This window comes from Microtus pennsylvanicus, chromosome 4, assembly GCF_037038515.1.
Source record: "Microtus pennsylvanicus isolate mMicPen1 chromosome 4, mMicPen1.hap1, whole genome shotgun sequence".
In the NCBI taxonomy this organism is placed as follows: Eukaryota; Metazoa; Chordata; class Mammalia; order Rodentia; family Cricetidae; genus Microtus; species Microtus pennsylvanicus.
The window spans coordinates 84,340,456-84,357,873 of record NC_134582.1 but is presented as its reverse complement, the minus strand read 5'-3'; the positions used below and the strand labels follow the sequence as shown (position 1 = coordinate 84,357,873).

At 45.2% G+C, this 17,418-nt stretch overlaps 1 protein-coding gene across 1 annotated transcript in view; it reads left to right on the top strand.

Moving 5' to 3' along the window:
• Phf2 (PHD finger protein 2) overlaps window positions 1–17,418 on the top strand; it is a 75,299-nt gene that overhangs the window by 28,591 nt on the left and 29,290 nt on the right. The window contains exons 2-3 of the mRNA XM_075969679.1: window positions 13,370–13,455; window positions 16,934–17,048. Of these exons, the coding sequence (XP_075825794.1) occupies window positions 13,370–13,455; window positions 16,934–17,048 (201 nt within the window). The remainder of the gene's footprint in view (window positions 1–13,369; window positions 13,456–16,933; window positions 17,049–17,418) is intronic.

Here is a 17,418-nt window from a genome sequence, read left to right as displayed (position 1 = left end):
CTCTTGTACATATTAATAATACTAAATTTTAAAGTCATCTCTAAATCCAGGCTCATCTCGATTCTCTCATGTGTTATAGGAATTTCATAGTTTTACATTTTACATGTAATCCATGATTCCTTTTTCTAGGAAGTATATTATATCTCTGCCTGATTCTTTTTTACTCTTTTGCACGTGGATATCCAGTTGTTTACCAATACTCTCTTCTGTGTCACAGGCCGGATAACTGTATCCATAGGATCTGCCTCTGGCCTAGTATTTCATTCCATGGGCCTGAACCCTTATAGCCACATGTTTTCCATCATGGCTGCCTTACAGCAGAACTAGAGCTAGCTGGTGCCTGTCCTTTGTTCTGTTGTGGTGTGCTCTGGGCCTGTTGTCTCTCCATATAAACCTTGGAATCAGTGTGTTAATTTCCATAGAATGATGTGTTGATATTTCTCCAGTATCATCTAGATCCTAGAGATCAAGTTAGGAGTAGCTGGCATCTGACAGCCTTCCTGTCCATGAACATGGATTATCTTTCCATGTTTTTAGTTCTGGGATTTCTTTCATTAGGGTTTTATAGTTTCCCTTATATTGACTTTCTGTGGAAATTTACACTTTTCTCATTTCATTTTGATGGTAAGACTGTATAAATGATGTTCCATTTCTTAATTTTCAGTGTTCTTTGCTGGCATCCAAAGGGAAATTGATTTTGTGTATCAGCCTTCCTGTCTTGTATCTCTGTCACATGCTTTAGCTCCAGGAGACCATCGTGCCACTTGTGAGGAGTGACCATCGCTTTCCTCTTCCCAGATGATGTTCGTCTTCTTGTCTCATTGCACCAGTCAGGGCTTTCACATGGGATAACTGGAAAGCAGCAGGGACAGATATGCTTGCCTCTCTCTCTCCTCCCTCCCTCCCTCTCTCCCTCCCTCCCTCCCTCCCTCCCTCCCTCCCTCCCTCCCTCTCTCCCTCCCTCCCTCCCTCTCTGCTTTCCTCCCTTCCTTTTCTTGAGATCATAATTTTCTTGATCTTGGCAGGATTCTGGTTTCTCACTGTGGGGTTTTTGGTTCATGGTAAATGTTTTTTGTCACAAGTTTCTATCTGTGCCCAGTTTACTGAGAGTTAATCATGCATGAGTTTTGAATTGTATCAAACATTACGTAATTTTTTTCTAACCTGTTGATATATTATGTAAATTTCCTTTCAAATGTTGAACCAGCTGTACATACCTGGAATTAATCCCAGTTGATCATGGCATATAATTCTTTATAAAGTTGGGTTGAATTTGCTAGTATTTTACTGAAATTTTTGTATCTATATTCAGTATTCATGAGAGATTCTGGTCAGATTCTTGTAACATCTTTGTCTAGTTATGTATTAGGGTAAGGCTGCTCTTGTGGAATGTATTAGGAAGGATTCCCTTCGCTGTGATTCTTTGAAACAGACTGTAGGGACAGGTGTGACTTGTATTGTATTGTAAAATATCAGAAGTGATTCACTAGTGACTTTATGTGGGCCTGGTGCTTTCTGTTTTGGAAGGTTGCTGATTACTGATTGAGTTCTTCAGAAAATAAAGGTCCTCTCAAGTGTCTATCTTTGTGTGCATTTTAGCTGAGTGTGTTTTAGGAAATCGGTCCATTTCAGGTGAGTCAGTGAAATCTGAGAGCATGGAATTATTTAGTTTGATTTAGTGTCTCTGAGTAGGTTTCTGCTAGACCTCACATAGTTGGGTCTTTTCATTTTTGCTAGCTATTCTAATGGTCTCTGCCTTTTAATCAGTACATTTAGGACATTTATTTATATTTAAATTGGTATTTAATATAAATTTATTTATATTTAAAGTGCTATTGATACAAGTGGGTTACTATTTACTACATCTACTACTGTTTGTTATTCATGGCTATGTATATGTACACACACATTTGTGTGTATGTGCTTGTTTGTGCATAGGTGTGCATGTGTAGATGTTCACACACCTTTGTGCCTATGTCCAGAGGTTGATATTACATGTCCTTCTCAATTGTTTCTTTACCTTATTTTTTGAGACAGTGTGTCTCACTGAATCTAGAACTCACTGGCTACACCAGATGGCCAACGAGCTCCAGGGATCCTGTCCCTACCACCCAGTGTTGGGGTTATAGGAGTGTACCACCGTGCAGCCTTTTATGTGGGTGCTGGGGTTAAACTGAGTCAGCATATTGTATCACACTTGACCAACTGAGCTATATCCTCCACTCTCTTCTTTTTTTTTTCTTTCGTTCTTTTTTTTTTTTATGCCCGCTTTGGTTTTAATTAAGCATATTATAGGATTTTAGTTTTTCCCCCCTCCTGTCTGGGTAGCAATAATATTTTCTAAGTAAACATTTTTAGTGGTTGCTGTGGTGGTTTGAATGAGAATGTCCCCATAGGTTCATGTATTTGAACACTTGGTCCCCATTTGGTGGCACTGTTTAGGGATGTTATGAAACTTGCAGGATGTGAAGCCTTGCTAGAGGAAGTGTGTTTCTGCGGTCTCTGTAGTATGTTTCTGAGTTTGTAGCCTCACCCTACTTCTACTTTGCGTTTGTGATTGAAGATGTCATCTCTTAACTTCCAGCTATGGCTGCTGGCTGCCGTGACTCTCTGAGATTATGGACTCTTCCTCTGGAGCCATCAGCTGAATAAACTCTCCCATAAATCACTTTCAGTCTTGGTGTTTATCACAGCAACAAAAGTTACTGATACACTTAGTTGCTTTTGAGTTTACAATGTACATTTATGACTACTCCAAGTCCTCTCTCACGCAGGACTCCAGCTGTTCTTGGTCTTTTAAGGATTCCTTCCCATGCTTTATAACATTGCTATTTTTTTAACTTGATATATCCTTAAACAACAGGCACAGTATACACTGTTGCTATTATTTCGAACAAATACTTATCAGTTGGGTCAATTGGGTCTAGTATGAGAACTAGAAGTCAGTGAGATGGCTCAGTTGATGAAGGCAGTTCTGCCAACTGACCACCTGAGTTTGATCCCTGGGTCCAACACGGTGGGAGCCACATAGGTGCCATGGCAACACATGCGTGTGCATCTTGCCAACACACACACACACACACACACACACACACACACACACACACACTAAATAAATGTTATGAGTATTTAAAGAATATGAGAATTAAAACTTTTGACTTGTTACTTTAATGGCATCCTTTCATTATATAATTTGAGTTTTCAATCTTTATAATCTTTCTTTTTTCTAAAGGACTTTAACATTTCTTGGAAAAAGAAAAAGAAAAAAACCGTTTCTTGGAAATACGGTACACTGGTGACTAGTCCTCACAAATTTTGTATAAAATAGAGATTATTTTCCTTCATCTTTGAAGAGTAGTTTTGCTAGACATGGTGCTATATACCTCGAACCCAGCCCTTGAAAGTTGAAGGCAGAAAAATCAAAAGTTCAAGGTCATACTTGGATATATACTGAGGCCAACATGGACTGTGTAAGTTCCTATCTCAAAAAGAAAAACTAATTAATTAAATTGACTGATGCATAATAATAAAAACTCAGAGTTAGAAATTGGTGTTCAACCTGAAGATCCTAAAACCAAAACAGCCAACCACTGGGTCTTACCTTGACCTTAGTCTGAAAATGGCAATCCTACCTCCAGGAATCTCAGGAGACTGTGTCTGAGAGCTGTCTTCCCCCGTCTTATATCCCTCTCTAGGGCTGAGATTAAAGGCTTGCACCACTGTCATTAAAGGTATTCACCATCCAGTTTCTATGGCAAACTAGTGTGGCTACTGGGGTAAAAGGTGTGTGTCATTATGGCTACTGAGATTAAAGGTGTCTGTCACTGTGGCTACTGGGATTAAACGTGTGTGTTACCATAATCTGGTCTGTAAGGCTAACCAGTGGGACTGCTTTATTTTCAGATCTTCAAGCAGTCTTTATTTATTAAAATATAATTGAAATGCCACTACAATTGACAAGGGAGCTGGTGAGCTGGCTAAGCCAGTAGGAGACATTGCACACAGACCTCATTAGTGATCTTTGTTCATTCTCAGAACCCACAGAGGAAGGAAAGAACTACTCCTGCAAGCCTCTCTCTGACCACCATATGCACATGAAAATTTTAAAGATTGCTAGACTCCAAATTCCCATATGTTCCCCAATTCTTCAAGCCCTTTAAATAGTTTGCCACATACTCTTGTTGTCCCATGGTTTTTGAGAAATTGGATGTAAATCTTGTTTCTTTGTAGATAAGGAGCTTTCCTCCTGCCCATGGGTTTTTCTCAAGGTCTTCTCGTTGTGTTTGAGTGTGCATGCATGCACACGTGTATGAATATGCACATGTGCATACATGCTCACACATGTGGAGGTTAGGGGACAGCTTTTGGAAGTAGGCTCTCCCTTTCTACCTTGTGGATCTTAGGTATTGAGCTGAGGTCATCAGGCTCAGCAGCAAGTGCCCTATCCGCTGAGCAGCCTTGCCCTCTGCTGTCTGGGATTTTGCTTTTGTCTGTGTTTGCTTTTGGTGTGCTTTATATTTTCTCTTGCAAATATAGTTTTGAAAATAAGCATTCTGTTTACTTACACCCTGCCACACAGAAGGGTTGGTGTTTCATACATACCTGTGATGCCTCTTCTCTGTCTCTTCTGGAAGCTGAGCTCACGTGGTTCAGTGTGTTCCACCTGGAGCTCCATGGTCTCTGTTACTGACGCTGTATTTCTTCAGAGTTGTACCTTGGGAAGTACCTCTCTTCACACTTGTCCCCTCACGTGGTGCCGATGGTGGCTGGTCAAAGGAGTCAAAGTGTCCTGGCCAACCAAGTCTCTTGCTTAGGTTTTATGAACTTGAGTCACCAGCCAGAGGTATGGGCTGGATGAGTGACAATCACTTCCTTCTGCTGCTCAAGAGCATCCCATCCTTGCTGCCTTGAGCCACCTTCTTTGAAAGGTCTGTACGTACCAGCAGTTGCTTTGGCTTGCATTCTGTAAAGATTCATTTGTGAGTGTCAGTATATTTTTAAGACAGGGGCCTCAAACTCAGAGATCCCCTGCCTCTGCCTCGCTAGTGCTGGAATTAAAGGTGTGTGTCACCACACTCAAACAGAGAATATATTTTAAAATAGATATATATGCTTATAAATTCAGATAGCTTTGATTGAAACAAAATCAGATTTTCATGATTACAAATCTTACAAGGGCTATAGGTATAACTCAGTAATAAAGTACCTGCTGAGAGCGTGTGAGGTCCTGGTTCAAGCCCTAGCTCCATAAACGCTAAGGTTTTCCATTTCATGGTGCAGATGCTAACAAATACTAACCTTGGGGGATAGGGAGGTGGCTCAGTTGGTAAAATGTGTGCTGTGTGAGCATGCGGGTCTCAAGTTGAGTCCTCAGCATCCACTTAAAAGCTAGGTGTCTACCTGAAACCCCATTTTGGGGTGGAGTGATAGGTGGTTCTCTGGAGTGGGCTGGCATGCCAGCCTACCAAGTCAGTGAGTGACCCTGTCTCAGAAAGAAAGGTGGAGAGCAATCATGCTTACTTACACACATGCATTCACACCCACATATGCTTGCATACACTTGAACATGTGCATGCATATATTCCTCGTGCATACACAAACAAATAAAATGCCAACTGTCTCACCCATGAACTCACGCTGGCAGGGGCTCCTGCTAAGACAGATGGGGGTGCTTGTTTTCCACCATCAGTGTTAACATTTGGATACTTACACTCCCCAAAGGCTTTTGTGTTGGGTGCTTGGTCCCAGCCTGTTGTGCGGTTGGGAGGTGACAGAACCTTGAGGAAGTGAAAGCCAGTGGAAGGAAGAAAGGTCTCTGGGGTACTGTACTGGACGGGCATACCCATTCTTCCCCACAGCTCTCTCAGACTTCTCCTGTGACCTGTTCCCACTGTAATGCTCTGTACCACAGGCCCAAAGAGGTGGGCGAGTGACTCTGGACCAAGGCCACTCAAACTCCGAGCCTGAACAAATCTTCTGCCTTTACAGTTGATGCTCTCAGGTGTTCGTCACAGTGGCAGACAGCTGAGGAACACAGTCAGCGACACCCTTTTCACTGCAAGTTCCAGTGGGCGTTTCTTACTGCAGTGTGTCCTTTTCTATCACTGTGTAAATGACAGCTTAGTCACTAGTCAGCCGGATACCATTTCCTCACCTGATTTTCATACAGAAAATGGTCTTTTCGCAGCTACACCCTCAACACACAGTTCCGCACTAGGCCAGAGGCTTGTGACTCATCTGCTAGTGATCATTTATTTTGGTTCCTGATGTTTTTCGGTGCAACAGGAAGCTGTTCTATTATCCTGAATTGTCTTTATTACTGTGCCCAAGAGGGATGCGGTGACCCCATTGGGCTTTGGGAGGCATGTCATTTCTGTGTCTGTGTGGGTGGGAGTGGCCGGTGCACTTTCAGGAACACATGCAGCCAGCCCTCACCTGGCCTTATCGTTCGGTTTTGAGGTAGGGTCTAACCAGGTAGCTCTGGGTTTTCCCAAAACCCACTCTATAAACTAGGCTGGCCTTGAACTTATGGTGATTCCCTTGCTTCTGCTTTCAGAGTGCCAGGCTGGCAGGTGTACACCACACCCAGCTCTTGACCTGGCTTTAATTAGAATACCAAGTGTGGGCCTTGCTGACTTCTCTCCAACAAATGCTGTTTTAAATAAACCTGTAAATGTGACTTTATACTTTTAAATGGGTCAGAAGTCAGATTTCCCAGACACAGCCCTTGAAATGCCTGTCAGTTCAGTTTCATGGAATTCTGGCTTAGCACCACATCCACTCATTCTCCCAGCTCCAGTTTGCTTCAAAGCCTGGTGACATCTCTGCTGTGTCCTGTAAGTGAAGTGATGGTGGCAATGAAATTAGAGGGACCCAAGGCTTCTCCCTTCCTCTTAGAGCGGTACAGCTACCTCTGGAAAAAACACAGCCAACCTTGAGTTCCCTAGGAAGGTCACAGAGCATTGTCATCAGGGATGTTTGAGATGTACCCAGCAAAACACATGGCTTTAGTGCTGATAACAATAAGTGACCCACCTCATACTTAGGGCAGTATGGTTTCTCCCTGTCATGCTTGGGTTTTCTTTAAGCAAATTCGTTCTACAAATAGGCCTACAGAATAGAATTCCCTGATAAGCAAGGCAGAGACAGACCCTTTGCACAGGCTCTGTGGTAGTATGAAGACTTCCTGGTCAATCTGAATGCTCCGTGGCTGGTGTGAATGCTCATGACCAGTATGATGCTCTGTGGCTGGTGAGTGCTCCATGACTGGTATGATTGTTCTATGGCTGGTGTGAATTCTTCACAATCAGTGTAAAATGCTTCATAGCTGATGTGAATTTTTCATGGCTGGTGTGAATGTTCCATGACTGGTATGAATTTTCTGGACAGTGTAAAATGTTCCATAGCTGGTGTGAATTCTCCATGGCTAGTGTGAACACTCTGGCCAGTGTGACTATTCTACAGTTGGTGTGAATACTCTATAGCCAGTGTGACTATTCTGCAGTTGGTGTGAATACTCTGTAGCCAGTGGGGATGCTCCCCAGTGGGTTTGAATATTCTATGGCACCATGCCAATGTTCCTTGGTCATAAATCACTTCCCATCAAGTTGTACCTCCAAATCCCTTCTTTCCCATCCTCTGGCATCTCACTTGCCATGTGTCTCTCTTGACTTACCTGTTATAGACATTTTAGTTGAGGGTTGCTATTAAGTATTAACACTGTGTATTGGGCTCCCCCCCCCAGTAATCTAGTTTTTTCTATCCATATGTGTTACTGAATATGTAAACTTTAGTCGAATAATATGTTATGTGTGTGATCACATGTTGTTGATCCATCTACCTGTCCTTGGATTTTGGATGCCTTACCCACTTTGGTTACCGTACATGCCGCTATTTTTTGTGAATAGGGCATTGATGGAATGCCAATTCTTAGATCTTAGATATGTAGCTGAGTAGAACTGCAGGCTCATGTGTCACTTTATTTTATGAGGAATCAATGTTTTTTTTCTGTGTCTGCACTGTTTTACGTTTTTCTTAAGTGAGGAAATTATGGAAGGGTCACAATCTCTCCACAGCCCACGATGTGAAGTTGCATCTCACTGGAGTTTTGATTTGCACTTTGCTAATGACTTGAACGATCAGTGTCGTTTCGTGTGCCTATGGCTGTGTATTCATCGTCTCTGGGGAAATGCCTGTTTGAGTCATTGGCTCATTTTAAAATTAGATTATTTTATTATTGAGCTATAAGAGTTCTTTATGGATTTGGATGCTAGACCCTTACCCGATCTGTAATTTTAAAATATTTTCTCTCATCCTGTAAGTGGCCTTTTCTTTCTCAACAGTATATTTTAATGTACAAAAGTGTTTTATAATTGAATTGAAAAAATTCTTTGACAGCCTCATACATGCATATAATGAACTTTGATCTTCTTCACACATGCCCTCTTATATTCCATTTCCTTTCCCTCTCCCATCTAAGCTCTTCTCATTTCCAACAAGTCCTTGCCAGTTTCAAGCCCTCTCCTCCTCTTCCTTTTTTGGCTCACTGAGTTTAACTGGAATTTCTTACACAAGCATAGGTGAAGGGGTTCTTTATAGAGGCACAGACAACTTACCAAAGGTACAGTACTGAAGAAAATGGTCCTCCCTTCCCTACCTAGTAACCATTAGCTGTCAGTGAATCCCTCAGGAAGGCGCAGGACTTCATGAGCACCTCCCCCATGATGAAATGTTCCCTGGCCCAGTCTTAGATGCACAGAAGTTTTTAGTTTTGATAAAGCCCAGTTTATCATTTGTAGTTGCTGCTGCCACTTACCCCTTTGCTGTTATTTCTAGTCATCCATTGCTGGATCCAAAGGTATGAAGATTTCATTCATGTTTTCTTCTAATAATTTTATCATTTTAGACCTTATATTTGGTCGATCAATTTGTTTTCAGTTAGTTTTTGTGTAGAGTGTCTTGTGGGCATTAAGGGGTCGAGACAGGCAGACCCTGAGAACTCACTGGCCAGCCAGTCTAGATAAAAATGGTGAGCTTCAGGTTCAGTGGAGACAGTAAAGCAGAGGGTAATGGAAGAAGACATCCAGTGTCCTGCTCTGGCCTCTCCATGCATGAGCTCATATGGGTGCATCTGCAAACCCATGTGCACGCAGTACAACACACACACACACACACACACACACACACACACACACAGTAAGAGAATCCATGTGTGTCTGTTTAAGGGGTATCTAGAATTATTAAGATTTGAAAGAGGGAACATGTGCTCATTAACAGGATATGGTAAATCCAGGTGCAGAGTCCTTAGAAAGCTGGGGACCATTCACATGCTGTTTCACACGACCTAACCTGGTCTTTACCACCCTCTCTTCTTCCTTATAAGAGGTCATATAGGCAGACAAGAAGCACTGCCTCTATTGGACCAGATAGTCCAAGGTCATGGGCAAAATGAATACCCACTATACACGCGCACACACACACACACGGAGAGAGAGAGGGAGAGGGGGAGGGAGAGGGAGAGAGAGAGAGAGCGAATAGACTTTCCTTATATCTTACAACCCTTGTCAAAAATAAATTGACCTCTGATATGTGGGTTTATTTCTGGGTCTAATTCTATTCTGCTCGTCTGTTTCTAGCTAGATGACAGTGGCATATTATTTGGTTACTATGGCTTTGTTGTGAGTTTTGAAGTTGTGAACTGTATGTTCTCTTCATTTTTGTTTTTAAAGATTGCTTTGGTTATTTGGGATCCTTCGCAATACCATATGAGTATAAAGTCAGCTTTTACCCTTGTTTCATCAGTGTACAAATCTTGCCTGTGTTTGAGGGACATTTCCCCCAAATGGTTTATCCTTCTTGATGCTCATATAATTGATTTCTACATTTTCTTTTTGATTATCTATTGCCAGTGTCCAGAAACACTGTGCTGTGTGTTAATCTTGCACCCTACAACTTTCCCTTTTATTTATTAGTGCTAGCATGTTTTATATAGAGGGTTTCCGTGTGATTTTCTGTATATTTAAGCATGTCATTTGCAAATAAAGATCATTTTACTTCTTTCAGTTAGTTAGAAGGCTTTTTATTTAATTTTGTCCCCTAATTATTTTGACTAGCAGCACTTCTAACATTGCGTTGAGTGGAAGTAGCAGCTACAGACACCTACCTCATTTCAGATCTTCTAGGGAAAGGCTTTTGGTTTTTCATCATTCTGTGTAATATTAGCTGTGAGTTTTTTATATTATATCTTTATCTTGCCGAGGAAGAGGAAGTTCCTTTCTATTCTTAGTCTCTCTCTCTTTCTCTCTCCTTCTTCACACACACACACACACACACACACACACACACACACACACACACACACGAAGAGCCGGGTGTTGTGGCACATGTCTTTAATCCTACTACTTAAGAGGCAGAGGCAGGCAGATCTCTGAGTTCACGGCTAGCCTAGCCTACAAAGTCAGTTCTAGGACAGTCAGGACAGCCAGGGCTATGCAGAGAAACTGTCTCCCTCCCCCAAATAAAAATAAATGAAATTATGAATAGTTCTATCTTTTTCTGCATCAGTTGAGGTACTCACATAGTTCTTCCTTGTGTCATAAGAGGTGAGAACACATTAGGGAAGATAGGGGTTGGGGAAGGACTGGGAAAGACCAGAATAAGAATGTGAGAGAGAAAGGGCCATGTGAACTGTGGCTGAGACTTGCACAATCCCTGCTGCTGTGTAACCTCCAGGGTGGGGCCTCAGAGCACACCCTTTTTTTGTAGTCAGATGTGATGTTCCAGCAATTGAAGTGTTGCTTTATTTCATGTGTTGAACTATCTTTACACTCCCGTGATAAGTCTTGCCTGACTGTGAACTATATACAGCCTCTTAGTGTGCTGCTGGACTTTACAATGTAGTTGGCGGAGGGTTTTTATACTGCTATTAATAAGAGATGTTGGTCTGGGTTTTTTTTTTATGCCGTTGTCTGGCTTTGGAATCAAGATATTATTGTTCTCATAAAAGGAATCAGGAGGGCTGGGGATAAATGACAGAATCCTTGTCTAACATATTTGAGGCCCTATATTCATTCCTAGCATGAAAAGAGGGGGTGGGTCAGAAATATTACTTTCTTTTCAATTTGTTTCTGAGAAGGATTGCTATTATTTTTTATAGAATTCACTAGCGGTGCTTCTGGGCTTTTCCTTTTTATTACTTTATTCATTTTGTGTGTGTGTGTGTCTGTGTGTGTGTGTGTGTGTCTGTGTGTGTGTGTCTGTGTACGCCCATGCTTGTACACAGGTGTGTGTCAGGCACACATGTGAAGGTTGGGGGACAACTGGCAGGTGTCTGTTTCCTCCTTCCACCCTTTGGGTCCAGGGAATTGAAATAATGTTATCAGGCTTGGTGGTGAGCACCTTTACCCCCGGAGCCATCGTGCTGGTCTCTGGAGTTTTCTGAGGGGAGTTTTTGAGGAACGACACAATGTCTTATTCAGATCTGTTCATTTTCTCTGTCATCACTGTGTACATATGTGTTGTTGGTGGCGGGAATCAATCCCCGCTCCAGACGTGCTCATCACGTGCTCTGCTGCTGAGTTACAGCTCACTCCGCTGTTTTGAATTGCTTGTTTGTAGTTTATGTGTTCCTAGGAATTTGTCCACTTCACCTCGGCTACCTAATTGTTGCTCTATAAATAAGTCTGGTTTCAGTAACCTTTCTTCATTTTGTCTGGTCAGTCTAGGTGAAAGCTTGTAAACTTTGGTCTGATTGACTCTTTCTGCTATTACTCCCTCCCCAAGTCCATATTTAATGCCGGGTGTGGTGGCGTACGCCTTTAATCCCAGTACTAGAGGCAAAGACAAGCAGATCTCTGAGTTCCAGGCCAGCCTGGTCTGTAGAGCGAGTCTAGGACAGCTAGGGCCACACAGAGAAGCTGTCTTGGAAAAACAACAACAACAACAAAGGTTCTCATTTGGGAAAACAAGCTCAGATTCAGAGATATGCTGCCCCTCGGTGGTGTTGGAGGGACACAAAAAGACAGGAAAAGGATTGACAAAGGTCAACCTTGTTATTTCCCAGAAGCTGTTCATCTTGTTTTTGGAAATAGGGTTCCTAATTGGGACTGGAGCTCACTGATTAGGGTGGGTTATCTAGCCAGTGAGTCCCCTGGAGATGCCCGTTTGCATCTCTGCGATGCGGGATTGTAAGCATATGCCACCACATCCCGCTTTTCTTGCATCAGTTCTGGGAATCTGAATTCAGAACTTGGTGCTTGCACAGCCAAACCCTTTCCTGACTAAGCCATCTCCTCAGCTCACCTTACATATTTTTAATAGGTATAAAATTTACAGTGGTTCCCTATGAGTCAAGATATCATGAGGCCATACTTTAAAAAAAAGACAAAAGAGCATATTTTAATTAAAAGTCATACTGAATACAGCTGCAACTGTATTGGACTTTTGATGACCTGTGGAGTTTGCCCCCATGTAAAAATCATCTTCCTAGAGTACCCTGGTGACTTCCAGACAGTCCGTTCCCTTAGCCCTTCCTGGGTGGAGACTCCGTGGCTGCCCTCAGGAAATGCTTCTTTAAAATACATCGGGTGGCTCTGTTTGTGCCTCTGCTCGCAGGAAGGTGTGTTGGTGTGTTTTCCAATTCAGTGACTTTTCCATTTGGGGGATTCATCTGTCCCAACAGTCTGGCCACACAACTGGATTCTCACTGTCTTCTACTGGCCTCTCTTTACCTGTAACCAAAGAGTGGAAGGTGTCAGAACAGAGCAGCATGTTTTCATTTTGCTGCTTGTGATGGTAGAAGCCTGTTGGCCTTGTGGCTTGCATCCTCTGATTCTGTCCTCATTCTAAGGGGTTTTTGGGCGCCAACTGATCAGTGCCAGTAGCTGCCTCCTGAGCAGGTTTCAGGCCCTGGAAGAACTGGGAGGGAAGAAGAAGGGGCACACTGGTCACTGTCCCTCAACCTTGCCCTGACCTCCTGAAGCTGAGTGGGACAAATTGTTGAGGTGTAGCTCAAGGTTCTCCTGTCTTCCCAGATGTTTTCTGTTTCCTAGCTTCCATAAGGGGCTGTGCCACTGGTTCCTAACACCCCCTCGCCTTCCCAGGGTGATGATGGAGGTGGTCCTCATTGAGGCATAGTGCTGGGTCCTCATAGTGAGCACCTGCAGCTGCGTGTGGATCCCACTGCAGATTCGTGTTTGAGGAGGGCAGCTCTGCAGCCCTTCCGCCCCTCCCCATCTAAGGACAACTGTTGGACAAAGCTCCACTGACCTCAGTCCCCAGCAGTGAGCAGGGGTTACCCCTGAGCTTATGGATGGAAGGCTGAGGGAGACTGATCGTGAGAGGAATAATGATCTGTCTCCTCCTGTTTCAGCTGTGTTGGGGTGGAAGAGGATGAGGCACCAGATATCGACATTTATCATTGTCCGAACTGCGAGAAAACCCATGGCAAGTCCACACGTAAGTACCTCGGCCTATCAAGGTCACAGCCCAGTGGCTCTGGTGCTGGGGACCCCTCCAGCTTAGCTGACTGCTTTCTGATTGATTCTTGCTCTCAGAAGCAGCCACACAGACTCCACCATCACCAAGGCCTTGCAAGGGCCACACCTAGCACCTATAGACTGCCCCATGTTAAGTGTGGGCTTGGGGCTCAGGTGATAAAAGAGGTATTCAGGGCCCCCAGCTTCGCCAAGCCAGACACATGTGTATGTTTGTGAATGGCTCTGCTATCCATCCTCTAGGAGCTCAGCTTACCCCACCCAGCATCCCACAGTGCCTGTTGCTGTGTATCCGATGTTTCTCCTTTCTACCCTTGTTCTCTGAGCCCTGCTGTGCAGCAGGTGCTAAGGGAATACCCAAGATGTAGGCTCAGCTCATATTGTGCAATTTCATCCAAGCAGGCTTTGAACTTCAAGGCTGAGCCCTAGTTATAAGTAGGGAGTGGACCTGTGGCCTGTAGAAACACAGGGACTGACGTGTGTGTGTGTGTGTGTGTGTGTGTGTGTGTGTGTGTGTGTGTGTGTGTGTGTGTAGTGAGTATCTACCTTACCTCTGTCCTCAGGGCTCCTGCCTATGTTGTTGTTAGAAATACTCGCATACACTGCAGGTAGACACTCTGGCTGTTTCACTGCTTACATGCCATGCCCAAGGCTGGATTGATTGAGCTGGGGGATTAGAATGGGTCACAGGGGACTGTGTCCAACTCCCTTCATAGTCACTGCATCGCTCCCCTTTCAGGAGACCCTCACCCAGGTACTCAGTGCAAGCCGAGAGACCATATCCCTGCCTCTGTGAGTTAAGTGCTGTAAACACAGAGAGATGAAGAGAGATGCAGACAGTGGGGTAGGGGCAGTGAGGTGGGGATACAGTCAATGGGAAAGACACAGGCAACTCAGGAAGTGGGAAGGGACTCCAGTACCAGAGTACTCAGCTAACCGTGGAATACAGGCAATGGGGACGGGAAATGGAGGGTCCACACTCCTGTTCAGTGAGCCAAGGCCTGTCTGAGACTCTGGGAACATTGGAGCCTGACCTAACTCCTGGTGAGGCTGGTGCTAGGTGGGTGGGATTTCCCTGTTCCTGGGCTCTGTCTGCTGTCTCTTGGCTCTTCTAGGGCCTGGCTCTAGAGTGCACATTGCTGGATAATGGGGCAGCTCTGGTTTCTGGTTGTACTCAGCATCTGCCAGTTCAGGACTCCTAAGGCACCTTCCTGACCTCCCCAGACACACTTGTGCTCCGAGTGTCTCTAAGTCACTGACAATAAGGACAGGAAAGAGTGTTCTCACTCTCCTGGCACCTTGTTAAGCTCAGGGTCTTCTTTACCTTTATATAAGAAATGAGACAGATATGGAGAGCTTCCACTGGGACCCAGAGCTGTCCTGTGGGGCCTGGGAGGTGGGGTCACCGCAGAGCAGGGTTGGATCAAAAGATACTAGCAGGCATGTTCTTAAGGAGGGGTGGGGTAAGGCTGTGTGTGCTCATCCCAGAGTCCCTAGTGAAGGTGATCTGGAAGATGTTAGGGTCTCCCTGAATGGTTCATGGTATCTCAGGGAGTCATTTCTAAGAGACTCTAGATTGTGGAGAGGAAGAAGTTGGAAAATGGGGTTGAGCCTCTTTCAGCAGTCATGAATGTTTGAAGGGGTCCTGACATGGGGGCTCTTGCTGAGTCTGCTCAGGGTAGAACGTAGGTGTGGTGTGGGACTGAGTGTTGATGAGTGTTGCATCAGTGACGAACAGCTTGATTCTTTTGGTGCTATCAGGCATCCTCACGGTGTCAACCACCTACCCACTGAGAAAGGCATGTGCACCGCCTCACCAAGACTCAGTCCCTGGGCTTGACTGGAGTTTGAGCAGAGGCTCCACAGTCAACCATGGCCCAGGTACCAGCTCCAGTTCCCATCCCTACCACCAGCTCCCAGGGAGTGACATGCACATAAGGTGCCTGCAGTTTTACCTGCATGCCTACCTGCATGTTTGTTTGTCACTTTTTGCCACAGGCTGGGTTGCTTAAATAGCAGGAGATTCATTTTGTGCCATTCTGGTGACAGAGAAGACCAAAATCAAGGTGCTAGCCCCTCTAGCATCTTCTCACAGGGTAGCGGGTGAGGGAGCCTCCTATGCTTTCTGTCTCCATCACCTGGATGTCAATTCCATGACTCAGTCTCCTCTCAGGTGCCCCACTTCCTAATCACCTTGAGGACTAAAGATTTCAACATAAGGCTCTGGGGCACAGACCAGTCAGAGTGTGCTGAGAAGTGTGTGTACATATGTCCATTTGTGTGTGCTCAGAGGCGGCTGTGTAAACACTGGGGTTAGATTGAGAGGCTTGTACTCCTTCAAACACCACGGTCCAAAGTCCTAGTCCTTTCTCTGTGAGTCTCTACTAGTCTTGGTTTTGAGCTGAGTGCCTATGAACACTGTGAGCAGTGCTGTCTGTGATGCTGATTTTAGTCACACTTCCATCTCCGAAGCCTTGGTGACAAAAGGCCTCCCATGCTTCTGGAGAGCTCCAGCCTGGGACTGGTACTAGGAGCTGACTTGAGGTTGAAAACCTTCCTCCTGCTTCTTGTTCCTTCTACCCTGGCTTGAGGCAGGGCCTGCAATGGTGGGTACCGTGAAGAGCAGGAGCCAGGGCCTCCCATGCTGCTTTTTCTTCATTAAGCAACAGGGGTGTGGGTTTTAAGGTTCAACCCCACATAGTCTGTGTGTTCTCTGAGGTGGTTTTGGCCAGTGGGTCTTGGTTAAGGCATCAGACAGGTTTATTTGACCAAGAAAAATCTAGTACAGAAATCTCAGGCTCCTGGACATGAGCCTGGCAAGGTGCCTGATGTGACAGAGGCCAAAGGAACAGTGCTGCTCTGCCACCACAGCGCTGTGGCAGAACATACTCAGCTGGGTGATGGGACCCAGTCCCCATCCTAACTCAGGCGTCACTGCCCCGTGATGTCGGTGGGAGCCCGGGTGTTCCCAGCACTGCCCTCTATTGCTCAAAGGACTGCATGACAACTTCAGTACCAGGGCCTGCATGACATCCCTGTGCCTCGGGCCATCTTCATGGCACACTGGCTGTAAGGTGGGGAAAGAGGTGTTGGAAAGGAAAGGTCCTGGCAGAAAGGTGACAACTCTTTGTGGAGGACAAGCAGAATGTGTCCCCCATTGTGGGATGGCGAGCACCTTCTAAGAGTCACCTGAGTGAGGAAGGCCAGGGCTGGCGTGGAAGCCTGACCTCCATTATGAGAACAGGGATGAAGATAAGGAGGTGTGAATGTGGGCTGGCAGGGTCTGTGGGAGAGGTTTTGAGTTTGCTGTGTTGGTAAGCTCCCTAGCTACCTTTTTGCCCCCTGCGGTGCCCAGGGGGATGTCTTCTTATAGTTTAGGGGCCTCCAAAGTTGGGTGGCAGCTGTGTTTGGAACAGACCCATCTTGTGTCTCCTCTACAGTCAAGAAAAAGCGGACCTGGCACAAACATGGCCCTGGGCAGATGCCAGACATGAAACCAGTGCAGAATGGCAGCCAGCTCTTCATCAAGGAGCTGCGGAGTCGAACGTTCCCCAGGTAGGTGATCTTTCTCAGGCGGGTGGACCAGCCATTCTTACCCAGGTGGTGGTCCTTCATTGGGTGGTTGGGCCTTTCCAGGTGAAGTGTTTTCTACGGATGATTGGCTTTTCTCAGCTGGGCAGATCTTCCACAGGTGGTGGGGTCCAAGCAATGCTGTCTACGGGGTGGACCCATCCACTGAAACCCTGCCTCCTTCCCCATCTTCTGATCACTGCACACAAGGCTGTGTGTACTGTCCCTCTCAGTATACATTACTGTTATTGGGGACTCCCCTTCTAGGGGAGGCAGGAGCGTCAGGCCTTCCATAGACTGGTCGCTTCTCTCTTGTGTGTGCACCTCTTGAGGGCACACATTGGCGCTGCTCTGG